The following is a 16,904-nucleotide window of genomic DNA, read 5'->3' as shown; positions in this document are numbered from 1 at the left end:
TATGAAGAAAAAATTGTAATTGACAAAATTGGGAATGAACTTATTTTTATGTAATATTTAATCTAACACTATTATATATAGAGCAAGACTATGAGCACAAAATATATTTCAACATATATTCCTTTAACAGAAGGCCAAATGAAAAAGCTAGCCAGAGCAATCAAAAATTCAAGTGAAGTGAGTTTATTGATTGATAAGCATCAGATCAAAAAGAAGGGTAATACTGAGTTATACCTTACAAAAAGACAAATAACACGGCATAATAAAGTAAAAAGTGAGGGTAAAGGCATTACATTGAATTTATCTAAAACACAAATAAGTAAAATGCGAAAGGTGATTGGAAAAGGAATTCAAGTCACTCCCCCTCAAGGAGGGACAGGAATGCAAATAGAATACCCTTATTATCCATCGCCAAACATTAGGAAACAAAGATCAAAAAACGGTGGTAAAATCAAACTACCGACTAAAAGAGATGCATTATCTTATAGGAGTCCTCCAATTATTGGTTCGTGGGCTGAATATGATAAATTTCTTAAAGGCGGATTGGTGCTTCCAAAAAAAAAGATCTTAAAACCAAAAAGAAAGTAAGAAAGCCAACATTCCATAAGAATATACCGATGAGTAATTTTGATCTAATAAAATGGTGCAGATATTTAAGCATCCCAATCAGTGATGTTTTGTCAAGGGATAAAAGAGTACCACATAACCATAGACAAGCATTATTTATTTACAATCTTGAACCATCTTATATGAGCGGTAGCCATTGGGTTGCAACTTATGTAAAAGATAAGGTAATCAATTATTTTGATAGTTTTGGTATGCCTCCATTTCAAGAAATAGTCGATCACGCAAAAAAGAAGAATTTAACATTGATACATCAAAACAATCAGATACAGAATATAAATACAACCACATGCGGATACTTCTCTTTATACTTTCTCAACGAAATGAATAAGGGGAATTCGTATTATAATTTATTAAAAGTGTTTGACATATATGACACAATGAATAATGAAAAATTCATTCAACATTATTTCAAAAATATGTAACGTAATATATATACAATGACTAAATCGTATTGTGTACGCGAAAAAATAAAAACTAATTCAGTTCCTAATTCTGAAAAATATATGAGAACAAAAAACAATCGTTTAATGCTCAAATCGAAATGCGCTTCTTGTGGTATTACTAAAACTCGTTTTGTGAGTGAGAGAAAAGGCAAAGGCGTAGGACAAACCATTAACCAAAAAATTGGTTCTAAAGTGCCGGGGTTCAAAGAGAGTCAGCAAGTGGCATCTTTTTTAATGGATATCACAGGAGCAGACAAGGATTTATTCAAGAAGTACTGGAGCGGTAATTTTTTGAGAGGTATGGTCAATAAACAGAGCGGGATTCAAACGAAGAATTTTTGGAAGCCAGCTGGAGCATATAAAAATGAAAATCTCGACCCCAAATGCAATTTCAGTGAGTATAAAAATGGAAAATGGATAAATCATTATTGCGATTAAATATCTAATCAATATATATAATGTGCCAATCGTATTGTCTATCGTGTAAAAAACAAACCAAATCATTAAACTCTAAAAAGGTAAAAGCTAAAAATGGTCGGCTTATGGAAAAATCAGTTTGTCAAATATGCAGGAAGAAAAAAAGCAAATTTATTAAAGGAGGCGCTCTTGATATACATAAATTGATTGGGAAATTGCCAAAACCAAAAGCCGGCTGGGTACCCCATGGCTATGCCTTTTTGGGTCCTTATAATCCTCTCGAAAAACAAGTGAAATATGATCCAAATACAGGTGAAATACTTCAAATATTTCAAAAACCGACAGGCAGAACGGATGAAATAGCGATGAGGCATGATATTGCATACAGCGTTTGTGGAAATAAAGCAAAATCTAAACAACTAAGTTGCAAGCATAAAGCTGACCAAAAAATGATCCAAGAGCTCGACTCTACCCCTTATTCTCAACGTCAATGGGGTCATACTGTCGCTCGTAATGTAATTGCAACCAAGGCTAAAATAGGGCTCGGTGTTAAAAAGCCAAAAAACGGAAAAAGGCGTTGAGTAAAAATGATTGGTCTCAACAATTAGCCGATGAGTTACATAAACCAATCAGACGAAAATTTAAAACTAGAAGAGTAATATCAAATGGAATTGACGACATATGGTCTGCTGATTTAGTTTTTATGGATAAACTTTCAAAATGGAATAAAGGTTATAAATATCTATTGACTATAATTGATGTATTCAGTAAATTCGCTTGGGCTATACAATTGAAAGATAAGAAAAGTACATCAATAACTAACGCTTTCAACAATATTGTTATTAATGACAAGCGTAAACCTGAATTTCTCTGGGTCGATCAGGGATCTGAATTTTATAACAAAACATTCAAGGAATGGCTAAAGCAAAATGATATTAAGATGTATTCCACTTTTAATGAAGGTAAAGCTGTTGTTATTGAGAGATTTAATAGAACTTTGAAAAATAAAATGTACAAACAGTTTACTATTCAAGGTAATACACAGTATCTTGAAATGCTACCCATACTGGTAAAAGAATACAATAATACAAAACACAGTTCAATAAAGATGACACCAACAGAAGCTTCAAAGGAAAAGAATCAAGGAATTGTATATCTTAACCTATACGGTGATATGGAGCCATTATCAGCAAAACCCAAATTTAAGGTTGGTGATAAGGTCCGAATATCTAAATATAAACGAAAGGTGTTCGACAAAGGCTATACTCCTAATTGGTCAGAAGAGATATTCATCGTTGATAAGATCCAATACACTAATCCAATAACTTATAAATTAAAAGATTTGAATAATGAAGAAATACAAGGTAGCTTTTACGAGTCCGAACTATTGAAAGCAAAACAAGAAGTATTTCGTATTGATAAAGTAATTCGGCGGAACTATAAGAAGAAACAAGCTTTAGTGAAGTGGAAAGGTTATAGTGATGAATTTAATAGTTGGATACCAATCAAGGATTTACAACATATTTAAACGCACTATTAATGATATAAGAAATTAATATATTGTGTCATTAATATATAACAATTGATGTTTTGGAATGATAATATTGTTAATGGCCGATACCAGAGATGGTTTACCAAAGAAGACAAAATGAAAGATTTACAACATATTTAAACGCACTAAAACGCAAGATTTTTAAAAAAGAGTATAAGAGATTCATGAAAAAACGCATAAAAATAAAAACATACACTATATATATAGATAAATGACAAACATGAAAATAAACATGGAAAATTTAAAGAAAATATGTTTCAAAGCAAATACATTCAAAAATATGTCTGATGACGCAATAAACACACTGAAGTATATCGTAACATTAAAAGAATTATCAAAACTCGGAGATTTGGTATATGAAAATTTAGACACTTTAGTATATTTAGATAAAAAACTAAAGGAAGATGGACATTGCAAGCCATTAACAAAATTATTAAATGAAGAAAATGAAACAAGCAAATACCTATGTAACATTTACAATGATTTAAACAGTGTATTATCCGACCTTGAAAAAGAAAAAATGAATTCAAAAATAACAAAAATCATAATCGTTTTAGAAGACAATTCACAACAGATATTCAGTACAAGAGATTTACCATGATAATAAAAACAGCATAAAACTCGGCTTCGCTTGGTTTTCCAGATTGATATTTCAGTTATGATATCAAGGCTTGTTTAAACGCACTATTAATGATATAAGAAATTAATATATTGTGTTATTAATATATAACAATTGATGTTTTGGAATGATAATATTGTTAATGCCCGATACCAGAGATGGTTTACCAAAGAAGACAAAATGAAAGCTATAAGGCGCACAAAAGCCCGTTATATGCGAAATACACGATGGTTTTGTGAGCAATGTAAAAAAGAGTACAGTCTGGGTAGCAAGTGGACCCATATAAGACAATCCCATTCGAACGCAGTATAAAAAAAGTTTAAAAAAGAGTATAAGAAGTTTTTTTATTTTGAACCTAGGGTTGAGTTAGGCTTGGTTTTACAGGCTTGGTTTTACAGGCTTGGTTTTCTAGGGTTTGAATTTCAGTTTTTGATTCTAATATTTGATTCCAATATTTGAATCCATTTTTGTCCCATATTTTGTATCCAGCACTGGAAGTAGTGATGTACTACATCTCTAAGGCAAATTTGCCTCAGAGTGTAGTACATTACTACTCGTGACACCGACTTTCAGATGTACAGAGATCTACCACGGGAGATCGTCACGAGGAGAAAAGCACAGATGGCCACTTTAAAGAAAGCAAGGCAGCATAAGGTTCACGCAGTGTTTAGTAAGGCCGAGTCAGATAAGCTGTACATAGGTGGAAAGTTCTGGCCGGTTGGCAAACCCTTTGACATCGAAGAGCTGGATTCCTAAACTAGGACGATGTGGAGAACTTTAAGACATTTTTCTATACTTTCAAGCGGAACATTTGCACTTAAATGTAAGGTAAACATCATTTATAAGAAGCTATTAATGCTTATTTAATTTACGCACTTAATTATAAGGGCCGGGGGTCGCACTAATCCATACAGATTGCGCTTTGTTAACTATTGCTTGGATCCGGTCGACACAGCTTCAACAGTACTTTACTGGCTGTGATTCATATTTTTTCTTATTTTAAGTAGTAGAATGTTTTTTTCTGTTGTATTTGTTTTTATATGGGCCATTATGTCAGTCAATAGTTTTATTACGCTTTTTGAACACAACAACTTTCGAGGAAACGCAAATTTAAATAATTATAAGCTGGAATACTGACAACAAATATACAATTCAAAGCTATCTCGCTGAACGTTCGTGGAATTCGCACTTTCGAGAAAAGGAAAACAATTTACAATTGGTTAACTCAAAAGAATGCAGATATTTGCTTTCTTCAGGAGACTTATAGCACAAAAGAAATAGAAAATCAATGGAAATCCCAGTGGCGAGGCGAAACTTATTTCGCGCACGGCACTGTGCATAGTCGTGGGGTCGCCATACTTGTACGAAACACGCTCGATTTCACACTAAAATCAGTCCAATCAGATGAGGAAGGAAGATTCCTTTGTCTTGAAGCCATTATTCAAGACCAATTGTTTCTTTTAGTCAATATATATGCACCTAACACTTCAACTGAACAAACATCATTTTTTCGCAAACTTTCTGATCTCATTAACAGTGACGAACGCTATGAGCAATGTAAAATCATAATCGGAGGTGACTTTAATGTCACTCTAGATCCATCTAAAGACTGCTCTGGTGGCAATCCTGTTTTAAAAGACTCGGTTAAAGCGCTGGAAGAAATTTTAATAGAAAATGACTTAATTGACATTTGGAGAGTCCAAAACCCCGAGTGCAGAAGGTTCACTTGGAGACAAAAAAACACCACTTATTCAACGACGGCTTGATTATTGGTTCATTCCGGAGTTACTTCAAGATGATGTCGCTAAAATAGAAATCGTACCTGCGGTGAGAACTGATCATTCGGCAGTTGTTATCGAAATTAATTCTTTAGACACTCAGAATCATGGCCCTTCTTTTTGGAAAATAAATAATAGCCTTTTTGAAGACTCGACATACGTTGAACTGATAAGAGAAAATATTCCCGTCTGGTTGAGCGAAATTAATTTTTGCACAGATTACCGAATAGTATGGGACTGGATAAAATATAATATTCGTAGGGAAAGCATCTCTTATAGTAAACAAAAAGCGCGTGAAAAGAGAGAAAAACTGAAAAACATTGAAGAGACATTAAAAATGTGCGAGGAAAAAACTGCTGAAGAACCATCTAACGAAAATATGCAAAAGTTAGAAACAGCCAAAAGCGAATATGAAAGAGAATATGACTATATTGTGAAAGGGCTAATCATTCGTTCCCGTGCAACATGGTTCGAAAAAGGTGAGCGAAACACTAAATATTTCTTAAATCTAGAAAATAGTAAAAAGACAAAAACCTGTCTAAGAAAGCTTTTACTGACAGACGAACAAGAAAGCACAAATCCAAGTATAATCCTTAATGAAATATATTCCTTCTATTCTAATTTATATGATGAAAAGACAGAGGTGGAGATCGATCAGACATCTTGCCCCTTTTTGAATAATCATGATCAAATTCCTAAGTTATCTGTTCCAATGCGTGACATCTGTGAAGGAGAGCTGACCCAAACAGAATGTTATAAGGCTTTATCTGCATTTAAAAATAATAAAACACCAGGACACGATGGGCTATCGGCAGAATTCTACAAAGTATTTTGGTCTGAAATTGGTGAAGTCCTGGTTAATTCTCTCAACTACTCTTATCGTTGCGGGGAACTATCAACAACTCAAAAACAAGCTGCAATCACACTAATAGAGAAGAAAGGAAAGGACAGAAGAAGAATAAAAAATTGGCGACCTATATCATTGGTAAATGTCGATGTTAAGATAGGCTCTAAAGCCATCGCTATGAGGCTAGAGAAAGTGCTTCCGAGCATAATTCATTACGACCAAAGTGCTTTCGTCAAAGGACGAAACATATTTGATGCTGTCCGCACCATTAACGACATCTTTGACTTCACCCAAATAAAAAACTATGATGCTATTCTGACTGCAATTGATTTTGAAAAAGCTTTCGATTCATTGAATTTGAATTTCTTATTTCATTCTTTAGAAGCGTTTGGTTTTGGTGATTCTCTTATTGCATGGATTAAGACTTTTTATAAGAATATATCGAGTTGCGTTTTTAATAATGGTTTTGCCACACCTTTTTTCCAACTTAAACGAGGTGTACGCCAAGGTGACCCTCTGTCACCATATCTTTTCATAATAGCCCTCGAATTATTAGCAATTAACATCCGAAACAACGAACAAATAAGAGGCATTAAGGTTGACGGTAATGAGATTAAGTTAGTGATCTTTGCCGATGACATGACAACGTTCGTGCGCGACACAGCTTCATTCTCTCATCTAATCAACACCGTAGAACAATTCACAAGTTATTCAGGATTAAAAATGAATCATGAAAAGACGGAGGTAATGCCCCTGGGAAATATGACGCTAGAACCAACGGATGTAGGCGTGAATGAGATAAGCAGTATTGTCAAAATTCTGGGGGTACATTTTACATATAATCATAACCGTTTTTATGAAAAAAATTTTGAATCTACCGAGAAATCTTTAAAAGAACTGCTACAAAGTTGGTCTTGGAGAGGTCTTACGTTGATTGGAAGGATTCAAGTGATCAAATCCTTTGCCATACCGAAAATCCTTTATCGTGTTGCTTTGGTCTCGTGTAAAAAGTCTGATTTTGTCAAAAAAATCAACGAGTTACTTTATTCTTTTATTTGGAAGGGTAAAGACAAAGTAAAGCGGGCAGCCTTGATAAACTCCATTGAGGAAGGAGGTTTGACAATGCCAGATATTGCATCTATGATTTCAACGCAGAGAATATTGTGTATCAAGAAATATTTGGACAACTACCCAGCAAGCTGGAAATTTTTTCTTAATTTCTATTTGAAGAACGTTGGGGGCAAGTTTTTGTTTCACTGTAACTTTGATTATAGAAAATTACCAGTTGCTGTTCCAGAGTTTTATAAAGAATGTATCCAAACCTGGTCCTCATTAAACGAAAACAATCCCAGTACAACAAAGGATGTTGCGAATCAGATCCTCTGGAATAATAAGTTTATTTGCATTGGCAAAAATTCAGTATATAACCGAAGGATAAGTAGTGTGGGTCTAAACAAGATTGGCGACCTTTACGACGGTGCAGGGTTGCTAGTTTTCAACACGGAGCCTCTGAGATCTATTCTATCCCCCAGCGACATGTATTTATTGATTAGTATGCTGGACGCCATGCCTCTGGTATGGCGGAACCTGTTAAATGGTAGTAAATCATCTATAGCGCATCTCACCTCTCCCTTCGAGCCTAATTCTTTTAATATAATTTACGGAAGTAATATAATCCCACTTGAAAACGTTCAGTCGAAATCGCTTTATAATAAATTCGTCTCAAAAGTTTGCACAAAACCTACTGCTAGGAAGAAATATGAAGAAAGCTTTAACACCGAAGAGTCTCAATTAGAATGGAACAAAATTTATCTAACACCTATAAGAGCAACACTAAGCACAAAACTGCGGGAATTTCAGTATAAGATACTTAATAGAATCTTATATACAAATGACATGCTCTTTAAGTTTAAGAAAATTGAATCTCCTCTATGTCATTTCTGCGAAATGATATAGAAACCATAGAACATTTTCTTTTCCTCTGCCCGAGAGTTCAAGTTTTTTGGAGTGAAGTATGCTCTACTTTCGGAGAAAAACTGAAGTGGAGCAGACCTCTACACATAAAAGATATCTTTTTCGGAAACCAAGACGTAAAAACTCACAATAACTTGACAAATTACATTATCCTGGAAAGCAAATACTTTCTGTATCGTTGTAAACTAAACAAAACTGCATTATCTATTCTGCTTTTAACAGAAAAAATTAAGAATACATATTATATAGAACGTTCTATTGCGAGAGAAAATAATAAAGTTGGTTTTCATTATGAAAAGTGGAAACCTCTACTCCCACTTATCTCTCCTTGATAAGTTGTTGTCACTATTTTTTAAATTATCCTGCAAATTACATATCAGACTGCTGTAATATACCTAAGTTGTTGGCCTTTGTAAACCCTGTTATTTTGTAACCTGTCACTTTGTAATTTAAATTAGCTATGTTAAATTGTATGTTCTGTAAACTCGAAAATTTGTAACCTTTTTTTTTCCGTAAATAACTGTATTTTCCTTTTTTTGTGCTGTACATTTCTTTTTTTGCTGTAATTTTATGTAGTAAAACAATAAACAAACAAAATACAAAAAAAAAAAAAGAAAACCGAAGATGATAGGCAGAAAAATTATCGTCCCTTGATAAGGAGAAGGAATGCGCCAGATTGATTATTATCAGATTTTCTTTGAACATCAATAACTTTTGACCTTCTTAATTCCATTATTTTATTTATGTTATCAATATTTGAATTTTTAAAAAGGAGTACAACAGCCTGAAATAGAATTAGCGAATTCATATTGATGCTCAATGTTTTTATGAAAACTTGACAAATGAATTGGTTTAGATCAAGTGGTTTTTATATCTGGTAGGAAGGAAAATCTACTGGCTAAAATCAATCAGGTTATTGGCTTGAACAAGTAGCGAAATACTTGTGTTTGGAAGCAAAGTGTCCTAGTAACCAAAGTTACCGCTAATCCTGACTATTATCACTGACAGGGATGCTAACGATCTTCTACCCTCATTCTTTGGCGAGAAAACAAATGAAGTATGATTTTTCAATATCGCTGTCTAAGTTTTCGTTAAACTAACACATTTTTGTAATTTTGCAATTACCTTGTCATGGAAACGTAAGAAAAGACCCTGAGAAAAATCGGATGGATCCCTAAATGCCGTGGAATTAACGTAAAACAAAATGTTGCCGTACTTACTTCCTGTCAAGACGGTGTTCTCAGTGATTTCAACGGCCACGATCGTCGATAACTTAGTTGATTAAGTTGGCGTCCAGAAAAAGTTAAATTTTCAAATTATTCGCCGGAGGATCGTTGAAGAATAAAAAGATCTGATTTCTGATCAAAGTATGATGGATGGGCTGAATTTATAGTCATCTGTATGTCAAAATATATTCAACAACAACTGCACATTTCCCACAGTCTTTTGGCTTTTCTCATTGATGGATTGTTTTCCGACATAGTAATAACACTCAGGCTACCGAGCCATTACTGATTAGCAGAAACTACAATCACTTCCGCGAGACATTAATTAGTAGTTGCGATTAATTTTGCAATTGGACCAACTTTTTTTAGTTTATTGATCTTGACATAAAGGTTAAAATTAGTTATCGGTTAGGTAAAAGCTTATTTAATAAATTAAAATTTAAGCCTCACAATGCACATCCACGTCAACTCATGTTTGTAATGGTGACCTTTTTCGCAAAAAAATAAATAAAAATGCTTAGTTTAAAACTGTTTATTTTTTATGACATTTTCACTGTAAGTTTTAGACAATTTAATGTTTTCTTCGTTATATGTTCTTAATTTTATGCAAACAGCCTTTGTGAATAACATTTGCCAGAACAGATGTTTAAGGGAGAAAACGAAGCAAATAACGAAAACTTTTAATGTTACCAGCTTCGCCAAGCAACGACAATCTCTGCCAACGCAGAAAAGGATAACTATTTTTCGTTCGTTTTTGTTTCCTCTGGAAAACTTCAATATTAAGCATCGTGAGAAGTACAGAATTTCGTTACTTCAAATATAACCTTCCGACTCTGTTATAATACTTGTTTACTGTCTAGCCAATCGAAATGAATTAATTAGAAAATTAAATGTATTTCAATTCTGCCTTAACTGGACAGCTGTTCGGGCATCATTATATTTTCCAGTTGATACAGTCCATTTATTTAATTTACGAAAATATGATTTGGTGTTTAAAGGCGATAAAGAAAATATACGTATCAAACTGACATGTATCATTGCCTACGGAAAAGAGAAAAAAAAATAGCAAGGAAAATGTAGTTTGTGAAAAAAGGAAAATAACAAAATCGAAGCAATAAAATGAACTGTATTTAATATTTAGAAATTTTCTTTCACGTGTATTACAACTGTTTACTATTTTATTTTTTTTAAAATTTTAGCTCTGTTTGATATATCTTCCATAATTGCCCACATTGACTGGGAACGTCTATTGGATAACTCTTTTTCAAATAAACATCTTGATGGAATTAATGATGAATTAAATTTGATGTGAGCTTGGTTTCAGTCGTGTTTTTACGCCGTCAGTTGTGCAACTTCATGAAAAAAGCATTTTTTTTACATCTTTTACTTTTTATATATTACCAAAACGTTAATTCTCTAGTTTGCTTGTGCGATCATTTTTCAACAGTTTGCGCTGGTTTTGTGATTAATCACCCCCCCAGAATTAACGAAACACGGCTTTTAGAGCGCGATTTTTACAAAGGATATCACGACTTAAACGAACTCGTATCTCTGCGCATTAGCAGACTGTTTCAGCTGAAAATAATGCCCTGACAGCTGTCAAAAAAAGCAGTTCTATAGAACTAGATATTTTCCTTTATTTTAAAGTAGATAATTTCCTTTATTCATTTCGATCGGCTAGACAGTAAACGAACATTACCACGTCGGTCGGTTATATTTCCAAAAAGCTTTTCATGTAAATCTCACGATACTCAAATATGAGTTTTCTGCTGGAAGTTAATAAGCACTAGATGATTAGTTGCTGCTGATTAGGTCCGGTTAAATAATAATAAATAAAAATCTTTAGTTCCTTTGCTCTCTCACAGTATTTTGAGAAAAGACATTTTCAAAGTACTGTTGGCCTAAAATTAAGAACATGCAACGAAGAAATGTGATTAAGTAACTGAAATTAAAGGTGAATATGCTACTTATCCGTGATAGTTGATAGGTTTTTATTTTAATTATATTGAAAACGGGATTCGTTAATTGCTAAGAAATGATCAACTTTTACCGCTAACTAATTTGATTCATTTTGTGCCGAAATTTACGTCAATGAAAGCTACAAAGGTTAATTGCATAAAATAAAATTTGTTTCATTGTGAAATTACAATAAGATCTCGCGGAAGTGATTGTAGTTTTCGTTAATAATGGATCGCTGGCCAGAAATTATTAAATAAGTCGGAAAAATAAACCTTCAATCGGAAAGACGAAAAGACTGTGAGAAAAGTGCAGTTGTTGTGGAATATATTTAGATTTGTGGGGATACTGACTCGAATTCGGTTCACAATAAATTACTGACAGATAAGAGATCATTCGCTTCTTTCGCTCATCCTCTGGACCCCACCTAAATTCATTCTTTAATACGATACATAAGCTTTCCACAACGTTCCTCAATATTATTCACGGAGAGCTTTTTTCTGTGGTTTGATCATTAATTTTAGAGATCGATCCAGTTGGGAAAAAGTGAAAGTGTGGAGTTAAAAATGTAGTGGCAATGTACGGTTTGTTATAGATAGTGTCAATGCTGACAACCTATGCTTGTATTATGCTGAACAAGTTTCAAGAAAATACGGTGACAATAAAAACGCAATTTGTTCGTATTTTAAGGCCTACCGTGGTAAACAAATAGTAAAGGACCTTATCAGAGAAAACAAAATAACGAAACGACAACCTTGCAGTTTGTTTGCTTTAAATTGCGAAATGGAAACATTTCCAAGTGGTCAGCTAATAAAACTAAGACAACTTAAATTGAAAACCTGTCAAGGCAGCGAGTCTACCAATCACAGCTGAGATATTTAGAAATCCATTTAGAAGTCTTTGAATAAGCGGGTCGAATTTTAATTACGGTATTTATTTTGTTTAAACAGGACATTACGAATAAGTTTGGTTGTTACTGCTTGCAAAAAGGTGCAAGGTTACAGGGCGCTGTGGAGCGCGTCCTTAGCTTTACTTTAGAACTACCTCAGGTCACTTTATGACAATTTGTTTTAAAAATGAAACAATTTGTAACAACGGTTAGCAACACGACGCCTCCTGAGTTGTCAACAGAGGTGTCGCTTCACTCGAGCAACCATTCTGGAGTTACACTGCAAGCTGTATTTGGAATAATCGCATTTCTGTCGTTTTTTGGTAACCTAGTGTTTTGTGTGATTCTGTTAAGAAAGCGATATCTGCTGAAAAAGCCTTACAACATCCTTTTGCTTGTGTTGGCAGTTACTGACATGTTGACAGGTACGAATGTACGAACTTGTTTAACTTGAGTAACGACCGTAATTCCAAAAGTGGCAACCCTCCGAATAGTAGATAAAATTTCTTTGTTGTAAGTGAATGCCAGAAGTGTCGACTTTCCGAAAAAAGCGACCTCAAGCCAGCTAATTTGACATGTTACGAGAAACAAATGACAACTAGCTGAACCAAAGTAATGTGATATTTGTTTTAGATGACATTTATTACAAAAGCAATATTTTGCTTTGTTTGATGTAATATAATTTCTTTTAACAAGATTTATCATTTTCTACTCTTTTTATATTGAAAATATCTTTATTTTTATACGAAGGATTGTTCCACATATAGTTCACGTTTTAGCCACCCGAAAGTTGCGCGCGAGTTTGCGAAGGCTGATAAATACGAAAGTAACGAGGATCGTTACTATAGAACTTTACGGTGTTTCTATAGAGAAATTACCGTTAGGAAAGGCCCAGTAATTACAACACGAATTGAGATCTGTGATCGCCCCTTTCAATGCATTTTGTTGAGAATATTGATTTTCAATTTGTTATGGTTATTTTTATTCGGTGGTCTGTTTGCACAGAGAGCAATCGACTGTATGTACCATGTGGTGGTCTGATATCAAATTAATTAAAGCTGAATTGAAATATATGAAACATTTCAAGTTACGCCGTCTTAGGGAGTTCATGGCTTTGAAAACACGCCCAATACCTCACCACGATTACGAAAATTTTAAAGTTCAGCTTTTGATCTATGATCAATCTTGCTTTCATTGATAATATTACCCTAAAATAAAGTAAGTCAACATTATTTATCAACAGTTTGTGGGGTCGTGTTTATGAAGCACAAATAACACACTGACACTTATTGTTCCGTTGCTTTGCTCCATAGGTGCCGTTGTTGTGATTACACCTGGTTTTATCGTACCGGTAAATACATTTCCTTATCCCAGGGGTACAGCTGGTTTATTATTCTGCCATCTAATTGACACCAGATTCTTGATCTTTATGATGGGCAAAGCGTCCGTTTTACTCGTGATGTGCCTGGCAATCGAGCGATGGTTCTCCTCTGTCAAGCCTCTGCAGTATAGGGTCCGATTCACCAGTAAACGTCTTGCTGTTTACATTATTACCATTTGGTTCTTAACGTGTCTCTTCCAATTGTATCGTCTGTTTCGTAAAATACCAGGAGAAGATGGTTGTCGTTGGGCAAAGAATCCATTTGGTCCGCGCAGTCTTAAGGCAATCATAATTTCATACGTGTCTGTCACCTTCGTTTTACCAAACGTTATCACGTGGGCCACCTTTCTCCATATTTGGTTGAGCGTAAGAAAATCGCCCGCAATGAATACAGCCAGCGGTAATCAAATACGAAGTAGGCTTCTGCGCATGTGCGTTCTGACCGCTTTACTCTTGGACCTTTGCTGGTTTCCTGATCAACTGAACTATGTTCTTAGTTTATTCCAGGTAACCTCTCTTGCGAGTCCTATGAGTGACTACTTCTTGGTGTTAGCTTTATCTAACTCTTGCGTTAATCCGTGGATCCACTGTTTGATGAACAGGGCTTTTTGTAAAGAATTTCGGAGTTTATTTCACTTTACAATTTTTAATGAGACTTGCGTTCCATTTAAAAGGTCTGCGTACTGTTTGAGGGACAGGAAGATAATCGAAGATTATGAAACGGCTTTTGATAACCCTGTTGAGTTATCGAAATACAAATTATATGTCTAATTGATAATTACTTCGAAACATTTATTGTTAATTTTTGTTTATAGCTGTGAACAATATAATAAACACCATCATTATTTTGTATAAATAGCCTCATTGCACTGTGGTTTGGCGGAACCTAATGGTTTGTGAGGCTTTTTTTATAATATTTTTACCCTGATTTAATAATGTATTGTAATTAAATTTTTATGGTATGATTTTGATAGCTGTTGTTTTTTTTCGGAGAAATAAGATACTCTTGTAAATCCGAGGCGAAAACACAAAGCAAGGCCTTAATAGGTTTGCTATCCTGCTGAAACCAAATCCAATACTGTAACTATTCTATGAAAAGGGTTGGGGTATTTCACAGAACAACATGCAACATATAAAGAAATGAACTTTAAGTGTAAAAATGTCATCTATTATTAAACGTTTATTATATGCAGTACACTGCCCGGGTACACTGGTATGTCGTAGTCACAAAAGTCTGCAATTATCTAGACAATACTTGCATTTGCAATGCACCATCAACAGAGCATCGAAATAAGATAATCACATTAATCTGTGCAGAAACATTGCTGATTAGTTGTTAAGGTAACGCAGGCTAAAATGCTTTAGACGTCATCTGTACTTTACATGTAAACCGATAGAATTAACATATAAAATTTCTCGTTTGTTTATACTCAGTTAGCATTGACCCTTTCCTTCCCCTACATGGAACCTCTGTTAACATGTCAGAGACATCTTCTGTTCTTCATCTAAAAGTGACGTGACGGTCTTACAAAGCTGGAATCTTACGAGAAATGCAAACAATTATTACGAAAAGCGGCCACAAGAAGCCCTCCCAATACTCTCGGGTGACGTCACACGAGGCAAAAACAAACGAAAGAAATATAATAAACACGGAGTTTATACAGATAAATGTCGACAAATAATTGAAAACGTGTTTTGAATATTCTCACTTTTTGCCAAAAACTACTAACAAACTCTAAAATCCAAAAGTTAATCCCTGGGAAGGCCGAGAGACATTGCCTCATCCCCAGGTCATTTGCATTGCATTCCGTCGGTGAAGATCAGCTTTCCAAGTACAAAAGGATGAGTGTAACTCTTCGCGCAATGCTTTCCATCCTTGTTTATTCACGGTTTTTTATAACCTATTTGGTATTTCCCACGTTAGAAAACTATTATTTTTAGGTTCCATTCAACTTGAAAATAATTTTGTATGTCGAAAAATAATTTGGAAAATCGTGACATATATAACCAACTCATATATTAGAAAAATTTTGTACATGTAATTGTCTGATCAGAATTCCAAGGTAAATTTTACTAGAAAAACCGTTATCTATTGAAATTCAATTTGAATTGGTAATTAATGCCCTGGGGAAGAATTAATATATGCAAATGCCGCCGTTTCAGAGCACACCCACAACACCGGACACTACCCGCTTTGGAATGAGGTAAAGTTCATTGATCGTGAACCACACTGGTACACACGCAGGGTCAAAGAGGCAATTCAGATAAGACTTCACCCTAACAATATCAACAGGGATAGTGGAATTGACATTCCCGAAGCATGGATGCCCACGATAAAAAAAAAAAACAACAACACCAGGAGAACGGAACGACAGCGGACTCCTGAGGGAACAACAGCACACCGGAACAGCGAGGATCGAAATGCACCAATCACAGCTGTTGAAAACCAACCAATCACAGCGCAGCAGCATGCTTTAAAAGGTTACACCCGACCAGTCGACCTTATCGCCTGATGAAGACTAGCAGTGTGCAGTCGAAACGTCGCGATCTACATCACAAGTGACATTACGTCGTGAGACAAACGAAAAATACTTTATTATTATTGTACTCTACCACGATGATTAACCACAACATTTTTTACGATATATGCAAATAGTTGTATAAAAAAACGAACACGTGTTATCCTTTGTGCTCTTCACTCTAGTCCAAGATGTCGAGATGTTGGCTCCCACCCAACCGCCCTACGAGGAAGCCGGTTTGAAGTCTCTGCCATCTACCTGGTATCTACTAAGGCTGGTTTGGGTTTGTCCAAGGCCAGAGCGATCCCCACACTTTATATGCATGTCATAAATAACAATAGCCAGGGCAGAATATTACACTATTCTACGTTTCTTAAAAAAGATATTCGCCATGTGTAATTCCACCCCACAACAGCTTCTGGTCTAAACAAAAAAAATGTGGGCCTGTCCGGGAGTCGAACCCGGGACCTCTCGCACCCAAAGCGAGAATCATGCCACTAGACCAACAGGCCCTTCATGATACATCAATTGCCAATTAATACTTTTATAACTGGTACCAGTCTATTTCAGAAAGTTGAATAAACGGTTCACCATTGTGATACCATACCTCCACCAAGACTTCTGATTTTTATCTTTATACTACAAAAGATTTTTTGCACCATTGTATTTTGCATTT

At 34.7% G+C, this 16,904-nt stretch overlaps 1 protein-coding gene and 1 non-coding gene across 2 annotated transcripts; one reads left to right on the top strand and one right to left on the bottom strand.

Moving 5' to 3' along the window:
* The first annotated feature begins 12,515 nt into the window (after positions 1 to 12,515).
* Positions 12,516 to 14,480, top strand: LOC144632175 (histamine H2 receptor-like). The gene is made up of 2 exons (XM_078490773.1): positions 12,516 to 12,753; positions 13,642 to 14,480. Exons 1-2 carry the CDS (start codon positions 12,516 to 12,518, stop codon positions 14,478 to 14,480), a joined length of 1,077 nt encoding a protein of 358 aa, XP_078346899.1.
* A 2,188-nt stretch (positions 14,481 to 16,668) lies between these two features.
* Positions 16,669 to 16,740, bottom strand: Trnap-ugg (transfer RNA proline (anticodon UGG)). The gene has a single exon. It is a non-coding gene; the product is annotated as a tRNA-Pro (tRNA).
* Between the last annotated feature and the right edge of the window lie 164 nt (positions 16,741 to 16,904).

This window comes from Oculina patagonica, chromosome 12 (genome assembly GCF_052425735.1).
Source record: "Oculina patagonica isolate OP01 chromosome 12, crgOcupat, whole genome shotgun sequence".
Taxonomy (NCBI): Eukaryota; Metazoa; Cnidaria; class Anthozoa; order Scleractinia; family Oculinidae; genus Oculina; species Oculina patagonica.
The sequence above is the reverse complement of the archived record's forward strand: the minus strand, read 5'-3'. Positions and strand labels throughout refer to the sequence as shown.

Bases quoted from the DNA above. Each gene is read 5' to 3' on its own strand.
- LOC144632175 (XM_078490773.1), top strand. From the start codon at position 12,516: ATGAAACAATTTGTAACAACGGTTAGCAACACGACGCCTCCTGAGTTG. The intron at 12,754-13,641 runs GTACGAATGTAC...TTTGCTCCATAG, and splicing joins AGTTACTGACATGTTGACAG to GTGCCGTTGTTGTGATTACA.